Source organism: Macrobrachium rosenbergii, chromosome 3 (genome assembly GCF_040412425.1).
Source record: "Macrobrachium rosenbergii isolate ZJJX-2024 chromosome 3, ASM4041242v1, whole genome shotgun sequence".
In the NCBI taxonomy this organism is placed as follows: Eukaryota; Metazoa; Arthropoda; class Malacostraca; order Decapoda; family Palaemonidae; genus Macrobrachium; species Macrobrachium rosenbergii.
In genome coordinates this window covers 90,739,327-90,765,145 of record NC_089743.1, presented here as the reverse complement: position 1 = coordinate 90,765,145, position 25,819 = coordinate 90,739,327, and the positions used below count along the sequence as shown (strand labels likewise).

The 25,819-nt window shown below is 36.2% G+C and overlaps 2 protein-coding genes across 16 annotated transcripts in view; both read left to right on the top strand.

Moving 5' to 3' along the window:
• The window catches only part of LOC136827599 (axotactin-like), a 73,141-nt gene extending 68,243 nt beyond the window's left edge, over window positions 1–4,898 (top strand). For 8 of the 15 annotated variants that reach the window (XM_067085129.1, XM_067085090.1, XM_067085117.1 and 5 more), the window contains one exon: window positions 2,938–4,898. In XM_067085129.1, coding sequence (XP_066941230.1) covers window positions 2,938–3,258 — 321 coding nt within the window. In that variant the 3' untranslated portion in view covers window positions 3,259–4,898. Of the gene's footprint in view, window positions 1–2,837 lie in introns of all 15 variants that reach the window. The other 7 variants (XM_067085155.1, XM_067085105.1, XM_067085142.1 and 4 more) reach the window with 2 other exon arrangements.
• Window positions 3,489–4,898, top strand: LOC136827699 (otolith matrix protein OMM-64-like). The gene has a single exon (XM_067085167.1). The coding sequence runs from the start codon at window positions 3,489–3,491 to the stop codon at window positions 4,458–4,460; it is 972 nt and encodes a 323-aa protein (XP_066941268.1). The 3' UTR covers window positions 4,461–4,898.
• Window positions 4,899–25,819: the final 20,921 nt, after the last annotated feature.

The following is a 25,819-nucleotide window of genomic DNA, read 5'->3' as shown; positions in this document are numbered from 1 at the left end:
TGAATATAAAATTGATTTTAATGAACAGCACAGAAAGTATAAGTTCTAAAGATAAGAGGTCATGATAACATCCAGTGACAGCTAGTTTCATTGATGCAAGAATTCAGATTATATTTCTTATACGTATGCTCTGAAAGCAACTCTGGTATTCTTAGTAAGCATTTTATCTTCTTTTTGTCTTCTGTAAATAATCCACTTTAGACCAGAAGGTGAATTTTGTGTTGGTATGCTTTGCTAACGACAGAAATAAATCTAATGAACAGACAATAACTGTTTAATCTTTTAATCCGTCCCTCCCACTTCCTTTAAATAGAGTTAATGAAAGATGAGAGAAAATAGTCTTAAAATAATTGCTAATCAGATCTCCAAAAATTAACTGGAAAAACTACTTGTATTATTGTCTGTTTATCTTGATCAGTGTCCAGGTCCACGGTGCCGAGATTATAATGGCCTAAGACATTATAAGCGATATATATCTGTTCATTCCTTAAGTGTATCATGATACATTCCCACAGAACAGATCAATACACAAGTAATCAATCTTTAAAATACATAACCCCGGGATCATTCTCACGAGCTCATTTACTTTTAATCGAATGTGTTCTTGGTCATGTGAGCTGCCTGATACACTTGATATCCGACGAACGGATATTATGGATGCACAATGATCCAGTCAGTGTGTGAATAAGCGTACATGATCAAATCGGATACATGTGAATATCTTCAACTGAAAGGCATCACCTAACACAAACTGATGTGGTCAGTGTGACGATGTATATATTTAGTATATTGTTAGTTGTTGGCTACGCTTCATGTGGATACATATGGGTTTGGTCCATTGTGAAGTACAAAATGACATAAAAAATGGGAATGTACACACTGAGTTTGATCTGATGGAAACGTATGACGCACAGTTAGATTTATTTCTGTTTTGGGTTGGCAAATGGCTGGTGTTGGAAATGGTTCGCTTCTCTGATTGTCTTGTAATACTGGAATGTTTTTCTATTAACTGTGGGTTTACTTCTGTACAGAAAACTGATTTATGCTTGAATACACTTCATAATTTTATGTATGTCAAGGACAAACACCAAGAGAAGAGACTCATCAATGGCTAATCTTTACCCAGTTGCCAGTGGGTGAATTTCAGAGTCTACTTTCATTTTTAACTTGACACAATAAAGGAACTGAAATATTTGCTAAAATTTGATGTGAACCTGAGACTTGTTAGTCTCAGGTTACACCTGTTTCCTCTGAATGATATCAATATCACGCATGTACGAGCAAGCCAAATCACATAGGGGTGTATAAGATCTGTAAAACACTGAAACGACAAAACCATATATATATATATACATATACATACATATATATATATATATATATATATATATATATATATATATATATATATATATATATATATATATATATATATATATATATATATATATGGATGTACACACACATATACTGTATATATATATATATATATATGTATATATACATATCTATATATATGAACCGTTGGAACTTAAACTGTTCCAGCTGGGTGCAGTTTATTTTATTTTATTACTGTACACACTTACATAAGACTCATTCCGAATTTTAAGTACACTGTTTGTTTTTCATTTCTTCTGTATTGTTTTTTCTGTGGTGGCGTTTTCTCCCTATTGTCTTCTGAACATTTTGATTTTCCAACTAGGAATACATCTTAACTAGCAATTAGTTATTACACACACACACACACCACACTTACACACACACACACACACGCACACACACATATATATATATATATATATATATATATATATATATATATATATATATATATATATATATATATATTACTGGTTCGTGCTTCCATAGCTTTCTTGAGTACTGGGAAGAATGAAATCCCATTTTGCTTTCTAAAATCGAATCTAAATTAATTTTCTTTCCGACGTGTAATAAAACTGATTTACCTTTCCAGCAGATCTCAGAGTATGGGTTTATATCTCTTCACTGTGCTTTGAAACCTACGATTATTCTTAATTTTAAAAATTCAGCTTAAGGTTCTTTTAGCTTTCCTTAAGCACCAGTCTAGTCTGGTCCTTAGGAAACCAAATGTGATTGGTATATCAATAAAGAGGTCAGAAATGACAGGATTAAGAAAGAAATAAGTAGGGGATCTGAAAGACAAAATCATGCATGAGAGGGGATCTGAAAGACAAAATCATGCATGAGTCGGGTTGATTTTGAAGTTTGGGAGGCAAGGTGTGATTATGGGAGCTCCTCTGAGGATTTTACATGTTTAACTAAAGGGAGAATTAACGAAAAATGAGAGAGAGAGAGAGAGAGAGAGAGAGAGAGAGAGAGAGAGAGAGAGAGAGAGAGAGAGAGAGAGAGAATTAGATTTCGTAGACATTATTTTGCTTTCTGATAATCTCACTAACCTTTCAATAATTTTGTTCCCTTGTCTGTGCATCCACTGCTCATTTTGCTTGGCTATGTTAATTTCAAGCTTAATAATTGTGTTGTTGTGGGCATCAGGAAAACTTCTAATGAAAATATATTTTGAATCTGAGAGAGAGAGAGAGAGAGAGAGAGAGAGACTTGTACGTTGAAAGAGTTGTAGAAAAATTTACTGAATGTCCTTCTAACAGCAACAGCATTAATAATGGGAAGATGGAAGTAGAATACTTAGATCTTACTTTAAGTTGTTTTCCTTTTATATTTTGCAGATTGTTTATTATTTACGGAAAACATTTTTAGAGACTTGAGTAAGTAAGAATAAAAATGAAATACTAAGCTTCACTACTGATACCTAATGGTTGGCCATTCTTCTTTAATTTCAGCCCATATAAATAAAACAAAAAAACAATGCTGACCTATGTTTGGCCTGCAAGCTGCCCTGATCTTCTCACATTAGTGATCTTGCCTCACCTCTCTCGGCAGACAATGGCAGAACTAGAGGCACCGTCAGTCATTGCTTGTGATGGCAGTTCTGTGGAGCTAGACGCGGCTACTAAACCAGAACCAAAAACTCTGTCAACTGGTAATGTTGGGAGAGCGTCGACTGGGCTCGTTTTAGAACAAGAAACGAAAACGGGATCTAGAGAAAACGTACCGCTTTCTGTAACTGACAAAGAAAACGGTGCTGAGGGACGGGAAACTTTCATAAAAAATGGCGAGGGCGAGAGAAATTTGCTACTGGAGTATGAAGAAAATACATTAATGCCAGCAGAAGAGAAACCCATTGAAGTGAAAAAGATTTAGGTACAGGTGTGAAAGATCAGCAGATTACTGACGAACTTACAGATGCTGACAAGAGAACAAGTCAAGATTTTACAGAAGACGATCTCTATTTGTTAAAGCAGTGGTCTGAAAAGCAGAGAAGCCACAGCGAAGGAGACGCAAGCCTTTACAAAGTGTCCTTCAGCAGCGACGCTGACGACGATCTCACTTATCACACCTACACAAATTATGCTCTAGATGACAGTGACGTCATGCAAGATCTGACTGATCCTCCCCACCTGGCAGGTCACATGATTCATCACGATGACGCTGCACACCTCGCTCCGATACAGGAATCTGACGAAACGGACGAAGACGAAATAGACAGTGACAAGACGATTGCCATGCCATCGCTCTTGAAGTCAAACCTTTCTGCTGGAATGTTAAATCTCAATGCTATATCGTCAGATAGCAGGGAAGAACTGGATGTAGCCACGGCAGGAAAAGGAGAGGACGAAAAGAGCGAGGAACCATCGAATGAGGACGCTGGCATAAAGAGAGAAACCTCCACCGGTGATGAACGAGAACCTTTTGACGAGTCAGCACAACTAATCAAAGATGAACAAACACGGCAACCAACAATGAAGGGTGACAGGGAAACGGATCAAATGATCCCAACTGATAACCATAACGAAGAGAAACTGCTGGTCGTCGAAGACAACACAATACTGCCATCTAATGAAGAAGATAAATTAGAACAACAACTGACCGTCGAAGGCGATACAGAACTGCCATCTGAAGACGTAGAGCAACTGCTGATTGTTGAAGACCACACAGACATTCCATCTAAAGAGCAACAACTGATTGTAGAGGGCGACACAGAACTGACATCCAGAGGTGAGGACCAACAGGAGCAACAACCAGGCGACAAAGGTCTGCCAACCAAGACTGAAAATGAGGTTGATCGACCAATTGAGAAGGACAGTGAAGAACGCCTGGTCAGACCAGGCGAAGAAGGTCAGCCAAGTGGGGCCTCAGCCGCAGACGGAGAGATCGACGGTCGGCTCAGAAAGGGAAGAATCACCAAAGGAAAGAAAGACAGTCCCATATTCCTTTCTGAAAATCTTCGAACATTCAGCAACCCTATCAGCTACCTCGGTGGGCCAACAATCGAGTATGATGAAGAAACCAGAGAAGGTCGAGTAAGACAAGACAGCTTAACGTCCATAACATCACTTGACTGATGGTCACCAGGTCAGTCGTTAACTGGTGCTTCTAACTGTCATGTCTCCCCACAGATGATTTTAGCAATAACATGAACATAAAATGCATTAACATGGTACAAAATTTTCCTGATTTCTTTAGTGAATTTGTATTTCCCAGACGTGAGAGTTGCAAATGTGGGGAAATCAATGCTGACTATGGTTTTAGATTTATTTTAGTGAGAGACTCACGGCTCAAATTATGCTGTCAGTAGTGGAAGTAAATTTAAATTAATAGTTAAGGTTCTTGGTAATTGTGGACTTATGTCTTATCATGTAGAATATAAAGTGAGGTTTTTGAAGAGTCGGAGACTTTTGTTGAGTGTTGTCAAGGAAATTTATGTATATTGTTCTTAATCCTATGTAAATATTATAATGCTTGTGCATTGTGACGCGAGTCTATTAAAATCTATAATGAAATTCAAAGTATTTCATGTCCTTTTACCCTTTTCGGTAACCAGTCGACACTTCCTGACCATTTTTCAAATCTAGTTTTTCCTGATATAATAAAAAACAGAATTACTTCACTATCCAGAAAGTATTTATTGTGGTCTTCTAGGTCAACTTCCAAGTTTCCTTTCCTCCAATATACCTTTCAGTACCAATGTTAATAGACTATCCTCCTGTGTGGCAAATATTTTCTCCATTGTAGTTTCGGGTAGGCCCACTGTAAGAGTACAAGTCTGGTATTCCTACATTTCTGTCGGTGTTTTAAAGCAGTCAGAGACTCTGGTAGTACTTGATATTCTTACATGGCTGGAAGAAAACTGCAGTGTCAGGTAATTCAAAGAGATATTTCAGTATATATATCTCTTGTCAGCTCGTTTTTGGATGTTCTCCTTTCCTTAATGTTTGTATTTGCAATACAAATTATACAGATCAATCATTCAAGTTCTTTTTTTCTCATTGTGCCGTGAAATAAGATTAATTGGAAACATAGATACCTTCTAGAATAAGTTGAAGAATTATCCATGCCAGAATGGTTGTGACAAAAAATAGTAATTCATTGGGAATATAAATTATAACTGACAAACAACGGCCGAAAGGAGGACCTCCAAAAACAAACTAAGATGTCGATGACGATGATGGTGATAATGATGGTGATATTCCATAGCTTTTTCCTGTACAAGGGGTCAGAAGGTTTTCCGCCACCTTTAAGTTTTGGAATATTTTCTTATGCTTTCTGAAGTTCTTCCATGAAGAAATTTCTTGAAACCTAAAAGATAAGGCGACATTTCTGCTGTTTGTCGATTGATATCCCAGTGTACGAAAGAGAATTAGGATGACGATGATGACAGTAAGTATTTAAAAAAGTCAAGTAATCTGCGTGGTGATAGTGATGGTGATTACAATTTTAAACTGATACAGTTGATGGTGAATAAAAACTGCAGTGAGTTGACAGTGATCACCATAAAAGTCAAATCTTTCAGTTACCATCTTGACTGCCTCGTATGACAATAATTATTACCGTTGTTGTGTTACTGTGACAATGCCTTTGACCTAAATATGATGTCTGTAGGTAGTCCAGTTGTCAATCTTCAGCTGAGAGGGCTACTCAGACACGCATTCCTCCTCCTCCTCCTCCTTCGCCTCCCCCATCCCACCTCTCTCTCTCTCTCTCTCTCTCTCTCTCTCTCTCTCTCTCTCTCACACACTATTTAGTAAATCGACAGAAGATACTTCTTGCAAGAGAGCTGCTCTTCCTCCATCTCTCACACACGCACAGTGCAAGATTGCGCACCTTTTTCCTGCGTCCGTAGGTACAACTTAGTTGCTGATATAGAAGCGTACTCCAGACAGCCGGAAGAAAGAAAAGAAAGAGTAGTTTGAGAGTGGAAGTAGGATCAGTTGGAGGAGGATGGGACTGTGACTTACGAATGAGATGACAGGATGATGGGGAGTTATGAAGGATTTTGATTTAATATGATCTGAGTCGTGAAGGATGTTGTAATGTCTTTATTTGTCAACAGAATAACTGCCGATTATGTCGGCTAAAGAACTTGACTTAATTTTAAGCTTATTGGTGATTTGAAAATCAAGAGATAATAGAACTATTCTTTTCATGCGTTGCCTTGAAATTTACACAAACACACACACACACATATCTATATGAATGTATGCATGTATGTGTGTATGAAAGAGAGAGTAAGAGAGGTTGAAGTTGCTCACATAGAGGTGAAGCCAACTGCAACTGAATAATTGATCATCTGCCCTTAAGATTTCAACAATTTTCTATAACAAGTGTTTTGAAGAACAACAGTCAACCTCTTTCATGCTAAAAGTTAGTCTGGTGTTTACAGGCTGTTCAAGTGTAAATAATAATAATAATAATAATAATAATAATAATAATAATAATAATATTCTTTGTTGCAGCTCAGGGCCATATACATGGAATATACAAATACACTACACACAATGGAGATACATAAGACAACACGATAATAATAATATTCGACAGTGTCCACGCAGTTGCTGAAGAAGTAGAAAAAATAGAATTCATAATAATGGTAATGACAGTAATTATGTGGAAAATAATAGTGAAAAAACAAAATAAATGCAGTCTTTTAGTTTCCTGTGGTAAGGGCTAACTGACTATTAAGTCACATATATTTCCTTATATGATGGGAACTCTCTTGATAGATGTTACATCTTATGCTTTCTTGTATGCCAGGAATACTCCTTTGTAACTGATTTTATTCAGGCCATAAAAGTATGCCTTGAAGGACACCACAAAGGAGTCCATTACTCCTAAAAAGCCTCGTATATTTTCTGACTGAAAAAGACTGGTCCTCGTAATTAGTGTAATGTAAGGCAATTAAACTGAAAATGAAGTATACAAACCGAATAAAAAAAGTTAAGTATATCTTTGTTTAACCAGACCACTGACCTGGGTTAACAGCTCTCCTAGGGCTGGCCCGAAGGATTAGACTTATTTGACGTGGCTAAGAACCAACTGGTTACCTAGCAACGGGACCTACAGCTTACTGTGGAATCCGAACCACATTATGGCGAGAAATTAATTTCTATAACCAGAAATAAATTCCTCTAATTCTTCATTGGCCGCTCAGAGAGTTGAATGATTTCTAGTGAAATTGTATTCTTGTCCGATTATCAAAAAAGAGGTATGCAAATTTATGGAAAAAAAAAAAACACAAAAGAAGAATGAATACGAGCCATAATATTTACATTCTTAGTGAAGGACGAACAAAAACGTCAAGACCACCCACCAGGTAGGACCCATTACCAAGCCATTGAATATGCAGCAGATGATTATAATTGCAAGTTCAGTTTAACATCCAAATGTCAATAGTGAGAAATGCTCGTCATTATGGAGAGTCCTCAACGACAGTGACACAAGACCACTCTGTCTCTTTGGTCGTTAGCGGATGAGGGAACGAATGTCTCAGACAAATTCGCGGGTACGGCTGCGGCACAAAGACAGTAATGATAGGGTGTGAAACGTTTATCTAATTTCATTCAATTTATTGGCTTTGTATGATAAAGACTAGTTAATTTCTGGTTAATGTTATCACACGCACGCACACACATATATGTATGTATGTATGTATATATATATATATATATACATACATACATACATACATATAAAATGAACCTACTGGTCAGATTCACCAGATATGGTTGTATAACTAATATGGCCATTGATAATAAAACATAGACACGTACACACATACGCAATATATATATATATATATATATATATATATATATATATATATATATATATATATATATATATATATATATATATATATATATATATATATATATATACAGTATAATTTCAGTGCCCGTAAAATTTGCTTTCGTTCTATAATAACGTCTTGCTCCCACATAGGCTCAAATCTTCTTCATCCTACAGTTCATCCATGTCAGGAGTAAACTCTTTGGCATTACGCACCTTACGAGTCTCATAATTCCACTTCAAAAACCTCATTCGTGCCAATGCCATCTTTCGGAGGGATAAGAAAGTATAAAATATACTGAGACCTCTCAGCACCTAACGGTAGGTGCTGCCATCTGCAGGGAGAACTTTAAAATTCAAATAGTTATGCGGATTGGGGAAACGTACGCTAATGTTTAGCGAGAATATTAACGAACATATTTAAGTAGACATCATTTTATTTCCCAAGACTGGTTATCTCAGTCATTTTAATACGTATCCACACGACCCTGAGGCTTTATATAAACGCAGCCGTTCATTCAAAAGCGATTCCGTCATCACTGCGCTCAGGACGTGCTGCCATCTACCGTCGTACGGGGGAAAGATTAAAAGTAGGTCAAAACTCTCGATTAACGGTTCCTGGAGAAAGTTGAGGATAGCAGGTGGTGGGGGGCCCACCGCTACGGTGCTACCTGGATCTTCAGTTTAAATAGTTTCGCAGGGGATAAGACTTTTGTAAGTAGGTCACGGGCATAGGCTAGGCTTAATGGAGGGATGGGAGAGAGAGAGAGAGAGAGAGAGAGAGAGTATGTGATTAAGGTGTAAAGGACGCGCAAGAGAAACACGGAAAGGGATTTTTATCTTTGTGTAGGGAGGGGAAAGAATTTGTAGATGCCAGGCGCCGAATATCGGTGGTGGTCTGTCCGTTCATGGCAGTATCCGTGATCCCAGTAAAGTAACGCTAGATAATAATCTGAGTTCATGCCACTGACAAAAGGTTCATTCTGAAGGGCCAAATAAAAGTTCCCTTTGAGAATACCTCGTTGAAATGGAGATTAGAATTTGAATCGGCTTGAATGAGAATTGGGGTCAAGGCTTATGGCCAAGTCAGAAGTGAAGCGGTCAGATTCATTTATTACAGAGGGCTGTAGAGGAAAATATTATCAGAGAGCCTGGGATATTTATACAGTTTTTGAAGTTAGGACGTTAAATGTTACTGTTACCAGATAATACCTGCAGATTTAAATTTCAAAATTTGACGCCAAATCAGTCAAAGGCTTTGATTGTTTACATATAAAAATCTTTATTGACGGAAATTCAGACTTCGATTTTAAAAATGCTCGAATTAAAAATAATAATAAAAAAAATAAGCTAACCATCCCGGCCATTAAAAAAAAAAATTTCCTCTAACTTGCGTATGAAGGAAGAGCAGTCAAATGACAACGCTAAAATTCGTGCCGAATTGCACACAGTGACAGTCTTATGCCGGGTTCATATGCGTTACACATGTGCATGTTACAATTGTTGTGCCCTATTTAAATCAATACTCACACACACACGAGCGCGCGCGCGCGCTCATACATTACCCGGACATATATCTGCAGACATACACTCATACAAACGCACCTATGTAATATTGCAGAAAAGGATAATATATAAAACACAAAAACGTAAGCTTTGGGATTTCCGTTATTTTGATATATATATATATATATATATATATATATATATATATATATATATATATAATATATAATATATATATATATATATATATATATATATATATATATATATATATATATATATATATATATATTTAACAATAAAAGAATGTAGGTAATGAGGGTAATGTAGAGAAAATGTAGGTAATGGAGGAAAAAAAAGCGAAAAAAAAAAAAAAATCGAAAGAGCCTAATATTGTACGAAATTTCTCCGTGTGCACAATACGTACACAAGCACACCTGCAAGCACACACACACATACATATGAATATACATGTGCATAAATCTATATATGTATATATATATACATACGTATGTTATGTATATAATATTATATAAGGTTTGAAAGGATAAAAATCGAGACACAACGATGCTGTGAAAAGACTAGATTGGGTGAAATGATGGAGCAAAATTTTCTTAGCAGATTTGGCCAAGTATGGAAAATGGTGGATGACAGTTTGCCGAAGTTTTAGAAGAAGAGGGGGTGTAGGGAGGACGAAAAAGCAGTTGCTGGATGGTATGGAAGGAGTAATGAAGCAGAAGGGACTTCGTGTCAGGAAATCACGAGAGTATGGCTATTCTATATAACCTTGCAAAGCAGCCAGAGTGCGTGGACATTTTTTCCATAACTGCCATCCTCAATTCAGTAGATATAGAATAAACATACCAATGACTGGTATAAAGCTTTCATTTGGAGCATCCTCGTTTGAGGAAACAGTTTATTTACGTAAAGGTTTAATTAAGAAGGGTTGATAAAGCCAGGAACAGGAATGGGACAGCACTTGTAGTGGCAGGAAGATTATGTGGATGGGTGAAAGATTTCAAATGTGCTATTCCTATGGCAGTATGGGTAAGGTAAGCGTGGCAGTTGTCGTAGAAAATGCATTTCGTGCAGAAGTGGAAAAGAAAGAGAGTGAAAGATGTTGGGAAATTCTGCTTCTCTTCCTGAAAGGGGTTAGGTGTAATAGGTGATTTAAATGTAGCTGTAAGTGACAAAGAAACAGAAGATATAGTTGATAGGTATTAAGTTACAGAAGTGAATGGAAATGAGGCATCTCGTAGAAATGCCTCGGGAATGTGCTCGATTGCTTGAAATCTTGGTCTCCAAAAAGAACAGTAATGAGCAACATTAGGAAAGAAAACAATAAGGGAATGAGTTAAATAGGTCATGTGTTCATATGGATTCCTTGGAGGACGACGTTAATGACTATAATGACAATAAGAGGTGTGGGCGGAGGTGTATCTAATGATTAATTGCTTGAAGCGAAAGTGATGGTTCAAAATGTGGTTATCAGTGTGACTGTGATGGTTCAAAATGTGGTTATCAGAGTGATTAAGTGAATTTGAAAAACACGAAGCAAAAAAGAGTGATAAAATGAGTTTAGGGTTACAGGCCTCAAAAAGGAATGATTTTATTCAAGTATGGGATTAATTCATCAGGAAGGGGGAGTGTTGATAGGCACAGGAGCGTAGGAAAAAGGGGAAAACAATAATTTGCCTGGTAATGAAATTAGTGGGCAGTGAATGAAAAAAATAGAAAATGAAAGGTTGTCTGAGGGACATTTACAAGGCAAAAGAGATGTCACACAGCAGGGTATTAGAGGATGCATTAGGTAGTCAAGGGGAAAGTGAGTGTAAAAAAGGAGCTATTCCTAGATTAAGTATTTGCAGAGAGAAAGGTTAGTGAGCAAATGTATCTTGTAGCTCTCCAAGTAGGCATATTTAGTGGCTCAAGTTGTGAACGTTTTCTGCAAATTTGTTTTGTTTTTTTTAAAACTGACACAATAGTTAAAGTAAGAATGTGGTAGTTATCATTTTTATTTCCTTTGAAGCCAAATAATGCCATTGATTTTGCTAGAAAATTTCGCGGAGAGAAAATATGCCCTAAAACATACGGATTTTGTAATGCAAGGCGCTGCACAAAATAGCTGCAGGTTGAATAATAAACATTTTAAGAATCGTATTCTGCCATGACGATCTTTGAGTTTCGCCAGTTAGTGACGTCACAGAGAACATGGGAGTATTCTGCTCACAAGGAAAAGAATGACTTGAATTGTTATTATGATTTTAAATTAATCTCTTACGTCTCCGAATGATCTGGGTTATACGAGCTTGTAAGTTTTATTTTTTCACGCAATTGCGTCATTCATCGTCAATGACGTCATTGCGTAAATCATCTTGCTTTTTCGAAAGGAAGATAATCACACGGAATAAAGGATGTGAACGAAGCTTGAATAAGACGGACATGGTAGGAAACGACGAAATAGCAGTCACTTTCATTAACTTAGATAACTCGTGGAAAATGTGAATGCACTTCAAATGCATTCACATTATAAAACGCGAGGTAACGAATGCCAACACAACTTAAATATTGCTATAGCGCCTACGAGTAACCATTAGAAAGATGTCAGAATGCTAACGCTTTTATCCACCGTGTAATTTAATTATGAACGTCTGTGTATTTTTTGTTGGAGTCAAAATGTTTTCGGCAGACGTCGAGCGCTCCCGTTTCAACTGGAGGTCTCTCATTATGGAAAATGGTTTCCATCTGTATTTGCATTTTTCAAGGCTAGCAGCGTGACGCCCCTTTCTAGTCCAGGCCAGAAGAAAGCAGGAAAAAAAGAAAGGTAATGTAGAAAGGGGCAGCAAAACCACGCGAGAAGAGATAGCTCTTTGAGCCTCAGAAAGAAGTACAGAATCATCTCAATCGAAAACGGGAAGATATTTAAACAGATTTGCAGAAGGAAAGAGACGGTCGGTGAACCGAATAATCCCACATAAATTACAGTACTAGATTTAACATGACACGCCCGTCTAAATCCTAAGAATTCCTTTACCTCGCCTAACTTCAGTCTTTGAGTTTAATGCATCGTGATCTTTTTACACTGGTATTATACTCTTAAGAAGGAAACGCAGGTAATTGCATAAACTGTCAGTAATCACTAAGAATATAACGTTTTCCTCACTCTCATAAAATTCCCGTATTTATGAGACCTAATGCTCTATCACTTTAGTCGTGATTAATCTTCGTAACACTTCCTTCCTTTTTCTTTTTCGTGTTTTTAATTGACTTTTGGTTTAATAAAATTGCTAGAGGATTTTTTATCTTTTCGATATTTCTAAGAAATAAAAAAATCAATAAATCCCAACTAAATCAGAAAAGACTACTGAGAAAAAAAAAAAAAAAAAAAAAAAAAAAAACTTTTGAAATCAAAGATGGAAAACTCTCTTTTCATTTTTGATCTGTCATTCCCTGAGAGGAAATAAAATTCGGCCAGAGGCATCTGCATCCAAGATGGCAAAATCCGAAAATCTCCAAAAAGTATGTTGCTTCGGTCTATTAAACTTAGTCGTGCTAAATGAACCGATATTTAGCAGCAATTATGCACATGTTTGCAGCGTTGAAAATCACTCATGTTGCACGCACAGGACTCTTTTTCGTGTTAATGGCCTCCGCTTTTGGGGAGAGCTTATCGGTAACAGCGCCAAAGTGCAACATCTGGGAGATTTACACACACACACACACACACACACATATATATATATATATATATATATATATATATATATATATATATATACAGTATATATATATGTATATATACATACATATACAGAATATAAATATTTATATATATATATATATATATATATATATATATATATATATATATATATATATATATATATATATAAAGCCGCTAAAGTTCAAATTGAAAAGACAGAGTGCCAAGTATATTCGTGTATTTTAACACATCTTCAGTGCTCGAAAGTACTTTTTCAAATGAAGAGACAGAGTGGCTTTAGCTAATAAAACAAAATCACTCTTACTTTTATTTCTTAATATATATATATACATATATATATACATAATATATATATATATATATATATATATATATATATATATATATATATATATATATATATATATATATATATATATATATATATATATACAGTATAATATATATATATATATATATTTACATACATATACACTATATATATATATATGCATATGAATAAGAAACAATACAAAAATTTTTGGAGACAAAGTCCAATTAGCAAAATCATTTATACATGAAATTTACAAATTTTAAAACGTTAAAAGCAGTGAAAATATAAAAAAAAAAGAAAACTGTTTAAAAACCCGTGAAGACCAGTGCCCATCTCCGTGAGACCTAAAAACTAAACGACATTTTTTTTAATGCCGACTTCAGCTATTTACAAAAGAGAGGTCTGATTATTAAGTGAAAGCACAAGCTGTTTAATGTATTATAACTGGAAGAAAAGCAGACAGTAGGTGCTTGCGTTACGATATCAAAACCACCATAATAGGAAGAACTTTTACACATCTTGCAAAGCTCTCGTATATTAAAAAATTCTTTGGTTTTAAAAGGCCATCTGCACGGTGACTAATTCCAGCAGGGGGAATCTATCATTTTACTTTTATAGATCTTTACGTACTTCCAAATTTTGCTTTTAGGGAAAGCAAAACATTACACAAGCAAAGGTCGCATCACAGTGGGAAACTTGTCTTAATGATGGAACAATGAACCTAGAATCTTTGGAGTTTTTGGAATCAATCTGTGATCTACCTCAGGAAACACTTTTTAATGAGTTTTTGCCAGCTTTAAATTTTGTGGAATCTACGTAAGGAATGGTGGTATATGTTAATAATTAAATTAGGTACGTGTTAGTTGATAGGGGTGAAACCTGTCTTTTAGAAACTCTTCCAGAGTTGTTAGGAAAAAGGATAAGGACTCTATTTCAAATGAAGGAATAAAAATAAAATTTCATCGTGAGAGTTTTAACAGTTCGGTGGTAGTAGTTTTCCTATAGAGTGGTTGGCTTCGTCGGTGCTAATTTCCAAATTCACAGCAACTCTGTTGGGGTAGGTAACAACCCACTATTGGTGACTGGCTACCAAGTGCAGTAAAGAAACAATGGGATTTAATGTCCTCAGTATGTTCTGTCTCAGTCAGTGAACACACACACACACAAATATACATATATAAACATGTATATTTTTGTATTTATGTATATATGTTTGTGTGTGTATGTGTATATATGCAAGCAGAAGTATTGTACGCCTGAACTTTTTCCTACACTTTGCGTTAATAATTCCTTTTTAAGTCAACTAGTCTTTTGTAACGTTGATAGGAATTATTGTGTTTTCGCAACTCTCCTGATTTATCGCAAAGTTCAATTTCTTATCCATAGTTTTGTGTGTTCCTATAAAGATAACATTTAACTATTAAACTAGCTACAGGCAAAGGGAAATTTTACTTTGGGTCATTCTCTAACACTCTTGCTATTCCTCCTCTCTTTCTCTTTATGAATGTACATACATACATACAAACATATATACATATGTATATATACATTATATATACACATATATAATTCTGACTCGCATCAGGATCGAACCCAGGTCATTCAATTGAGTCAGAAATTTATTTCTGTTCCACACGTGATTGTGTGTTGATTATTTCTATCTATCTATCTATCTATCTATCTATCTATATATATATATATATATATATATATATATATATATATATATATATATATATATATATATATATATATATATATATATATTATATATATATATGTTACATAAACACACACACATATATACGCACCTGAGATTGAATAAAAGAAAACTCGCACCTTCAACTTTCTTCATCAATTTGCATATAACCTGAGGCATCATGACCAGAAAACTAATAACAAAACTCGTATGAATTCCAGAGGTATTACCATTTTGTATTCCAAACCCAACTTCCATTTGGCTACTGGAGAAAGTACACGGAAGAAGACGAAAGATAATACAACAATGAATCAAGGTTCTTTAAGAAACGTGTCTTTATGTTAGGGGCGTTTGAAGACATGAAATGTCTTGAGGGGAAACTTCTCATTTTTAATTTTCGTGGTCTGGTATAAAATTCTGATACTGATCATTCATGCCTGTTTCTTTTATAGCCTGCTCTCTCTCCTTCAGAGCTGCGATTCACAACAATCGTCTAAAAACCAGGTGTACAGCTCACTGCTCTGGTGAACATACATTATATATTTTAAGGATATGCGGCTAACTGGTTCCTTCCTTGCCCCGAGATCAATCACGGGTCTACTCGACTATGAGCCTGGAGCCATTATTCATGCTATAAGAAGCCAGAGAGAGAGAGAGAGAGAGAGAGAGAGAGAGAGAGAGAGAGAGAGAGAGAGAGAGATACTGTGGCAATCCATTCCCATCGAACAGCTGCCTTTATTTCAATCACGTACGTGGAACTGAACGTTCCAAAGAAATGTCGCCATTAGCTGCGTCGCGTCTCGAACGGCAGAAACTGCATCGATGGTTATCAATCGACGAACCCGGAAACAGAATGTAACGTTGATGGGGGCGATGGTTTCCAAAGCTGAATCGACTCTTCGTGGTTTCTTCCTCCGTGAGGTTTTTTCCTGGATGTGTGATCTACTGGTCACGTTTACCGGATTTATGGGCATGCAGCGACCATGCGATGAACACTCGACTCCTCGAGGTCCTACTATTTTCCCAAAAGATTTGCAAAGAAACGCTTTGGAAATTCGAAAAGGAAATGAACATGGAGAATCTCTCCTTCCCCACGCCAAGCTTCGAACTTGTGTCCTGGATGAAATGTGTCCAGTGCTGTGAGACTGCTTTATAGGCGATTCTTTTTTTTTTTTTTTTTTTTTTTTTTTTTTTTTTTTTTTTTACGACCAACACCAATGCTGTTTTAAAGTCATCCACAAAGTGCAGCTCTTTGCCTTAACGCATTGTTAAAAACACTTCTTTTAGAATGAATTTAGCATTTATAATTTTTTCAACGTTATATTACTATCAGCCTCTAAAGATAGAGTACTTAAAACCTAAGGAGACGAATGTTGCGGATGTGTACGTAATGATTAGTGCATAGATCATAACTGACTAGAGAGATGACCTATTTCAGCTCTTAAGTGCATAAATGAGTCGAATTCAAATACATCTCGTCATGATGACATATTTATGAGATTTTTCTAGCCGGTGTTGGTTCAAATCCCACTTAATAGAGATCTAATGATTATATGCAGTTTGAGTTAAGCTATCTGCTACCTTTTATTTTTGGTCATTGAAAAAAGGTTGCTGAATTTTGACTTGCAAAACCAAGGAAAACTGGAAATTGCATTAAAAACTTTATCTATCTTTTTATGTATTAATATACCAATTTATCAGATCATTCACACTTGCAAATAACATGGACGATATGAGAAAACAACTATATATATATATATATATATATATATATATATATATATATATATATATATATATATATATATATATATATATATCTCTCTCTCTCTCTCTCTTTCTCTGCATCCAGCCAGGAGAAAAGTGAAAAGAAATGACTTGAACTAAGAGCTTTCGCGTATTTGTACACATCATCAGGTGTACAAATACACGAAAGTGCTTGGTTCCAGTCATTTCTTTTCACCCTCTCCTGGCTGGATGCAGATATAACATCACACGTCTTCAGTCACTCGTTGAAATATATATACATATATACAGTATATATATATATATATATATATATATATATATATATATATATATATATATATATATATATATATATATATATATATATATATATATATATATATTACGGGGTTAACCTCGGTGGGTGACCAGAAGCGAAGCTTTTCATTCCATCCCAAGATCTACCATTCCAGTCACCCCTCGACCATCATGGCCGGCGCCGTCGAAGCGACCGTCAACCGCGCAGAACGACTGCAAAAGGGAAAATGGGAAACGCATCGTTAGTGAAAGTGTAACGCTCCGGAGAGCTTCTAATGACGATGAAGTCGATCTCTCCAGGATGAGGGGATCTCATGACAGACTTTCTAAGTCCGGGATGAGCAGAGCTTCTCGTATTGCATCCTATTCGTCCCCCGCCTCTCTCCCTTCCACAAGCCTCACCACAAGGCTCCCTCTCTCTCTCTCTTGAGGTTATTTGTAACCACCTCATTCTCTCTGTCTCTGCCTCTCCTTCCCTGTCCCGGCCTCTCTATGGGCTCTCGGGTTTCTCCACTGAATACTGATTATATTTACACGCCTGTCTTTGAACGGCGAACGTATCACAGAAGCCATCTCTAATTATTTCTCAGTTTAATTTCTTTAGTTCTCTGTAGATTCTGCAAATCCATCTTTAATTCCTCTTTCAATATGATGCAATCTCCATCCTTAAATGTCTGAACATAACGCAGTTTCTATCCTTAATTCACTATGTCTTCCAGTTCCCATCCTTAATTCTCTGAGTGTATTTCAGTTGCCATCCTTAATTCTCTGAGTGCATTTCAGTTACCATCCTTAATTCTCTGAGTGTATTTCAGTTCCCATCCTCAATTCTCTGAGTGTATCTCAGTTACCATCCTTAATTCTCTGAGTGTATTTCAGTTCCCATCCTTAATTCTCTGAGTGTATTTCAGTTCCCATCCTTAATTCTCTGAGTGTATTGCAGTTCCCATCCTTAATTCTCTGAGTGTATTTCAGTTCCCATCCTTAATTCTCTGAGTGTATTTCAGTTCCCATCCTTAATTCTCTGAGTGTATTTCAGTTCCCATCCTTAATTCTCTGAGTGTATTCCAGTTCCCATCCTCAATTCTCTGAGTGTATTTCAGTTCCCATCCTTAATTCTCTGAGTGTATTTCAGTTCCCATCCTTAATTCTCTGAGTGTATCCCCATCCTAATTCTCTGAGTGTATTGCAGTTCCCATCCTTAATTCTGCCATCCCATCCTCAATTCTCTGAGTGTATTTCAGTTCCCATCCTTAATTCTCTGAGTGTGCCATCCTTAATTCTCTGAGTGTATTCCAGTTCCCATCCTCAATTCTCTGAGTGTATTTCAGTTCCCATCCTTAATTCTCTGAGTCAGTTCCCATCCTTAATTCTCTGAGTGTATTTCAGTTCCCATCCTTAATTCTCTGAGTGTATTGCAGTTCCCATCCTTAATTCTCTGAGTGTATTCCAGTTCCCATCCTCAATTCTCTGAGTGTATTTCAGTTCCCATCCTTAATTCTCTGAGTGTATTGCAGTTCCCATCCTTAATTCTCTGAGTGTATTCAGTTCCCATCCTCAATTCTCTGAGTGTATTTCAGTTCCCATCCTGAGTGTATTTCAGTTCCCATCCTTAATTCTCTGAAATTCTCTGAGTGTATTTCAGTTCCCATCCTCAATTCTCTGAGTGTATTTCAGTTCCCATCCTCAATTCTCTGAGTGTATTTCAGTTCCCATCCTTAATTCTCTGAACAGTTCCCATCCTCTGAGTGTATTGCAGTTCCAGTTCTTCCCATCCTCAATTCTCTGAGTGTATTCTCTGAGTGTATGCAGTTCCCATCCTTAATTCTCTGAGTGTATTGCAGTTCCCATCCTTAATTCTCTGAGTGTATTCCAGTTCCCATCCTCAATTCTCTGAGTGTATTTCAGTTCCCATCCTTAATTCTCTGAGTGTATTTCAGTTCCCATCCTTAATTCTCTGAGTGTATTCCAGTTCCCATCCTCCATTCTCTGAGCGTATTCCAGTTCCCATCCTCCATTCTCTGAGCGTATTCCAGTTCCCATCCTCAATTCTCTGAGCGTATTTCAGTTCCCATCCTTAATTCTCTGAGGGTATTTCAGCTCCCATCCTTAATTCTGTGAGGGTATTTCAGTTCCCATCCTTAATTCTGTGAGTGTATTGCAGTTCCCATCCGTAATTCTCTGAGTGTATTTCAGTTCCCATCCTTAATTCTCTGAGTGTATTTCAGTTCCATCCTTAATTCTCTGAGTGCATTCCAGTCCGATTCTTGATTCCCTGAAAGTATTTTCAGTTCCCATCCTTGATTCTCTGAACGTATTCCAATTCCCATCTTTAATTCTCTGAACGTATTTCAGTTCCCAGCCTTAACTCTCTGAACGCATTTCAATTCCCATCCTTTATACTCTCAATGTATTTCATTTCTTATCCTTAATCTTTGAACGTATGTCATCTGCTATCACGAATACTCTGAATGCATCTCAATTTTCATCTTTAATGAGCAGAATAATTCTCATTTCCCCCTTAATGTATCACAGTTTCCATCCTTAATTTTCTGTTTCATATGTCAGTTCATATGCTTAATTCTATGAATGTATCTTAAATCCCAAACTAAAAAATCTATGAACGTTTCTCATAGCCCAGCAGCATTAGGTCTTGACCCGGAAGTAATTAGTAGAAAGGTGATTTTTGCACATGGCTTCAGAATATTATGTGAATAATCACGGCACAAAGTTCCACGAGTTCCACATTGTGGCATTTTCAAAATTCAAGATGGCCGCCTGTCGGGATTAAAAAACAGTACTTTCTGTGACTAAATTCATATTTTAGGAAAATAGGATTTTAATAGAATTTATCTCAGTGACTTCAGATAAAGATAATAAAAAAAAAGATCAAAGATGGTAGACATAACAGACACTTTGTAATGAAATTCCTCATGAATAATGATCAAGTGAAGAAAATCACAAGAACTTGAATGTTCATTTTCTTTTAATCACTGAAAAGTTGATTTTTGTACATAGCTTCAGAATATCATATGGATGACTACAGCAGATTGTTCCAGAAGTTGCAACTGATGTCAATCTAGAAATTCAAGATGGCTAACCATCACACTGAAAATGTATAACTTTATACTAATACCTCATATAAATGTGCTTTCAGTGACTAGATGAATATTTTAGTACCTTGTAATTCTAATAGGATGTATTCCAGTTACTCAAGATAACAATGATACAAACAAGTACAAGATGGGTGTCCTGTAATGAAAACAGAGTCATAAAGAATTATGACATAATAGACCGGTTTAAAAGAACAAGTTTTAGTTTTTTTCGAACAATGAAAAATGTTCACACTGGGGCAACAAGAATTGCATGTATTTACAGACCGTCACCCTTTTTTATTCCTTATTTAAGCACTGACATCATCCTCTTAATCAATGACCCTAGAGTTTTTGCAACTGTGGCCACTGCAAATAGTACACAATAAGCTACACTTCAGACCAGACTTGTAGCAAGAGCATCGTTTACCACACACCCTGTAGTTCCTCATTAGACGGGTGGGTAACGTTCTCAGCTAGCACTCTGCTGGTCCCACGTTCGATTCTCCAACCGGCCAATGAATAATTAGAGAAATTTATTTCTGGTGATAGAAATTCATTTCTCGTTATAATGTGGTTCGGATTCCACAATAAACTGAAGGTCCCATTGCTAGGTAACCAATTGGTTCTGAGCCACGTGAAATAAATCTAATCCTTTGGGCCAGCCCTAGGAGAGCTGTTCATCAGCTCAGTGGTCTGGTTAAACTAAGGTATACTTAACCACACACCCTGTCTTACATCCACAAGATATCATTTTCAACACTTTCTCAGGGACAACAGGTCTGTCAGTCCAGACTGGATCCAGTATTCCCTCCCTGTGCTGCCAACCCCATTCAGTTGGCGGCATTTCGTTTTCATGCCACTGCTGAACGGCAAGATAAGCTCTGTAGCTGTGGAAGTTAAGTATACCTTAGTTTAACCAGACCACTGAGCTGATTAACAGTTCTCCTAGGGCTGGCCCGAAGGATTAGATTTATTTTACGTGGCTAAGAACCAACTGGTTACCTAGCAACGGGACCTACAGCTTATTGTGAGAAACGAATTTCTGTCACCAGAAATAAATTCCTCTAATTCTTCATTGGCCGGTCGGAGACTCGAACGCGGGCCCAGCAGAGTGGTAGCCGAGAACTATACCGACCTGTCCAACGAGGAACTTTGTAGCTGCGAAATTTGGCAGCTGCAGAAGTAGGGGAAGGATTCCAGTTTGAAACTAGATGATGTCAAAGGTGTTCCGTGAAGTAACTGGTTGTACACGAGGTACCGAAATTTATCCAGCATCTTTGATCGAGTTGCTCCATACAGTGGCAAAAGAAACAGCTATTTCATCTTGAGAGAAAACACTCATGCAATCCCAGTTATCACCATTAGGCAAGACTGCAAGAGCCTTCTTCTTCCCTTGTTTGTAGAGTGCAAACACAGTAACACATCCTGTGATTGCATGCACACACATTAAGTGTTGCTTGATGTTCTTGATGTTGTTCATGTATAAAGTATAAAGTAAAACATTTTGTATTTTCCAATGAATTTATAAGGAAGTTTTAGCTATTTGAATGCATATTCTTTTATTTGCAAAGTGTAAACACCAAGGTTTTCATTGGAACACTTGCAAGACTTATTCTGAAAACATCTTTTAACTAAGGCATATAAGATCAAGGTAGTTTTGTTTTTATCACTGGAGTGCTCAATTCAACTCAAATTCGCTTGCGGAACTTCAGAAAATCAACTCCTTCATATCAAATGACGACATTTAAAGTACTGAAAGTCCCTCTTAGAGTCAACATGGCCCATCCTAAAGCATAAAAGTCTGAAACCAATTATAAATGTGAAATTTTAGTATGAGAATTGCAATATGTTGTAATTTCCTGTTCATACGAAGGTAATGCTTAATATTATTTACTTGTAATGTCTACAGAATGCCTCGATCTTTTTAGGGCATCTCAGTTCTAAACTGGAAGTGGAAAAGGAAAAAATACATTGCCCATTATGCATGTAACAAACAGATGAAATTAAAGTTCTTTTGAGCAATACGAATTCAACACTGGATCTTGGGCATAATTGCAACATTTTGCAATTTTCGTTGTGTGTGTGTGTGTGTGAGAGAGAGAGAGAGAGAGAGAGAGAGAGAGAGAGAGAGAGAGAGAGAGAGAGAGAGAGAGAGAAGGATCCTCATAATCCAAGGAACAACTGAACTTGCAATGTAATATTTATTGACAATATTGTAAATGCTTCTTTTCTTTGTTAGTTGTATTCAGATAATTAGTTCTGATCCATCATATTTTCGAGAATACAGCCAATCTTTTGCTATATAAAGAAAATTACATAATTAATATTTTGTTATGAAATTTCAGTGCATTATAATAAAAAAAAAAAGACAGTTGGCGGGCCAGCGAAATTTAAGATTTCTTCAGACAACATAACATAAACATTCTTGGCGGGAAAATGTCTGTCAAATATCATATTTCACAAGTTTCAAATTAAGTTTTGTACAGCAATTTTGTTAAATTTGATTTTTCTTTCACGAGGTGAATGATTGGATAAATACAAATAGAATCGGAACAACTAGTAGTCGAAAGTTTCTTCATTTATTGTTTAATAAAAGGTTCATATTCTGAACAGTTGCCAAGTATTCTATTTGGGCATATGTTTATGCAGACGTTGGAATGCAAAATAAGTATTAGCATAATGTCGTAATAAAATTCTTAATTCAATTCCTGGTCAATTGTTTATTTGATACTTTTAAGCTGCGATAGCCACAGATAAATCATTATTAAACAAAATAAAACAATTTTGACTTTTAATTGAATTGTTAAGGACATTTTAGACATTTGAACGTATAGTTTCCTATTGCATGATGTAAACAAAACATGGTTTCCATGGAAACCTTTCAGGGATTCCATTCACAAAGCAGTTGCCAAGATTTATAATGAAGACAACTTACGTTGTTATAAACAATATATATCATTTTAAGGTAGTTTTTGCTTTCATTATGATGATGCTTAACGTACAAAAAATACCCTTCAAAATCAAAATGGGTCATCCAGAAATATAATAAACTAACCTATTATAAATGAAAAATCAACTGATCTCCACTAAAGCACTCTACGATGAGGACTGCAGCATGTTGCAGTTTCCTAGTATTAGGAGAGTAATGCTTATTATTATAAAACCGTAATGTCAGTATAATAAATCAAATGATCTTTGTAAAACGTCTCTCAATTCTGCGCTGCAAATATAGAAGAGGAAACAAAATATTGCACATTTTCATGTCACTAAAGAACGAAATTAAAGTACTGTACATGAATTCAACATTGCAAATTTAATGAGAGAGAGAGAGAGAGAGAGAGAGAGAGAGAGAGAGAGAGAGAGAGAGAGAGAGAGAACCGATATGGACATGTTTTACCTCTGCTCAAACGGGTTTGAGTTATTTCTGATAGTGGTTTGTTAAATAGGATGCTGAAAATCCATCAAACGCCTCAAAGATGCGTTGTAATATAAATGAATCGACAATAGCATATTACGAATACATCTTATTTTTGTTAATTTATTAACAAAATTAGTTCTAATCCCTTATTATTCTAAAAAAGGAAATGCTTTCAAAATCACAATTTTGTCTTACTTTACCTTTAGTTACTGAATTCTAATGATTAACCACAAATATCTTGCAAAATAAGCAACTCGACACATGAGAAACTTTGTGGGAATGTTTGATAACATATCAGGATGTTACCAAATCCGTTTTCTTAACTTTATTATACATGTAATAAAAAAACACTGGACTCTGAGTTCTTAGTATACTTCATTGGTTATCCAATATTCCAGTTCAAGAAAAAGAGACAATTAACAAAACTGCTCCCCAAAACTAAACTGGAATCTTTTTAAAATGTGACATCTGAAAACGGTCGGTTGGTTAAAAGTTAACAGGACACAGCCAATCGCAGTGCAAGGTCATTATGTCATCAGCAACCAACAAGGGAACAGACACTTTCCTACCAAGAACATTTAAATCGTGGTGTTTCTCCTGTTTATGTTATGCTGTTTCAAGAAATCTTTGGTGGCTGAATTTTGCCTGAAAACAATGCAGAAAATAAATGTGATTTTTTAAACTGTAAATACCATTTTGCAGTAAGATAAGAACAGACACATCTTGGAAATGAGATAACTGAAAAAAAAAAAGAAAGTTTATACATTTTATGTCCAAAATAAAAGCAAATGGGATTTTGCAAAAAAATGCTATACTGTGCCACTTCTCTTGTGTAATGCAAGTGAATGTGAGATAGATAGAAAGATAGATGGATAGGTAGACATGCACATTAAATAACTCAGCTGGCATAACAAGTGAAAGTAAATTACTCCTTAATCTTACTCCACTACTTAAATATCTAAACTTTAAACATTTAAGTTGTTAATGTTCCCTTGTATACCTTCAGAAAAGTTAAAAGGACATAGGGAAAATACTACGATCATTTATCAAAAAATTAAAGTAAGCTCTCCAAAACTGATTTACAATGACTCATAATCTGGCATGAGGTGAAAATTAAAGTATCTGGCTTCACAGCCTAGCAATACGAACTCGGGGATTTCAACACTGACCAGATAGCAATCTTGGAGGCTCAAAATCTCCCACAAAGTGAAAATGAAAGAATCTGGCTTCACAGCCTAGCAGTGACGAACTCGGGGATTTCAACACTGACCAGATAGCAATCTTGGAGGCTCAAAACCTCCCACAAAGTGAAAATGAAGGAATCTGGCTTCACAGCATAGCAGTATCACCTCGGGGATTTCAACACTGACCAGATAGCAATCTTGGAGTCTCAAAATCTCGCACAAAGTGAAAATGAAAGAATCTTGCTTCACAGCATATCAGTACGAACTAGGGAATTTCAACATTGACCAGATAGCAATCTTGAAGGTTCAAAACCTCCCACAAAGTGAAAATGAAAGAATCTGGTTTCACAGCCTAGCAGACCAGATGCAATCTTGGAGGCTCAAAATCTCCCAAAAAGTGAAAATGAAAGAATCTTTCAACACTGACAACACTGATAGCAATCTTGGATGATCAAAATCTCACAAAAAGTGAAAATGAAAGAATCTGGCTTCACAGTATAGCAGTATCACCTCGGGGATTTCAACACTGACCAGATAGCAATCTTGGAGGCTCAAAATCTCGCACAAAGTGAAAATGAAAGAATCTTGCTTCATAGCATATCAGTGCGAACTCGGGGATTTCAACACTGACCAGATAGCAATCTTGGAGG

What these genes read in the sequence shown, in the direction of transcription:
- LOC136827699 (XM_067085167.1), top strand. Translation starts at nt 3,489, where the DNA reads ATGCAAGATCTGACTGATCCTCCCCACCTGGCAGGTCACATGATTCAT.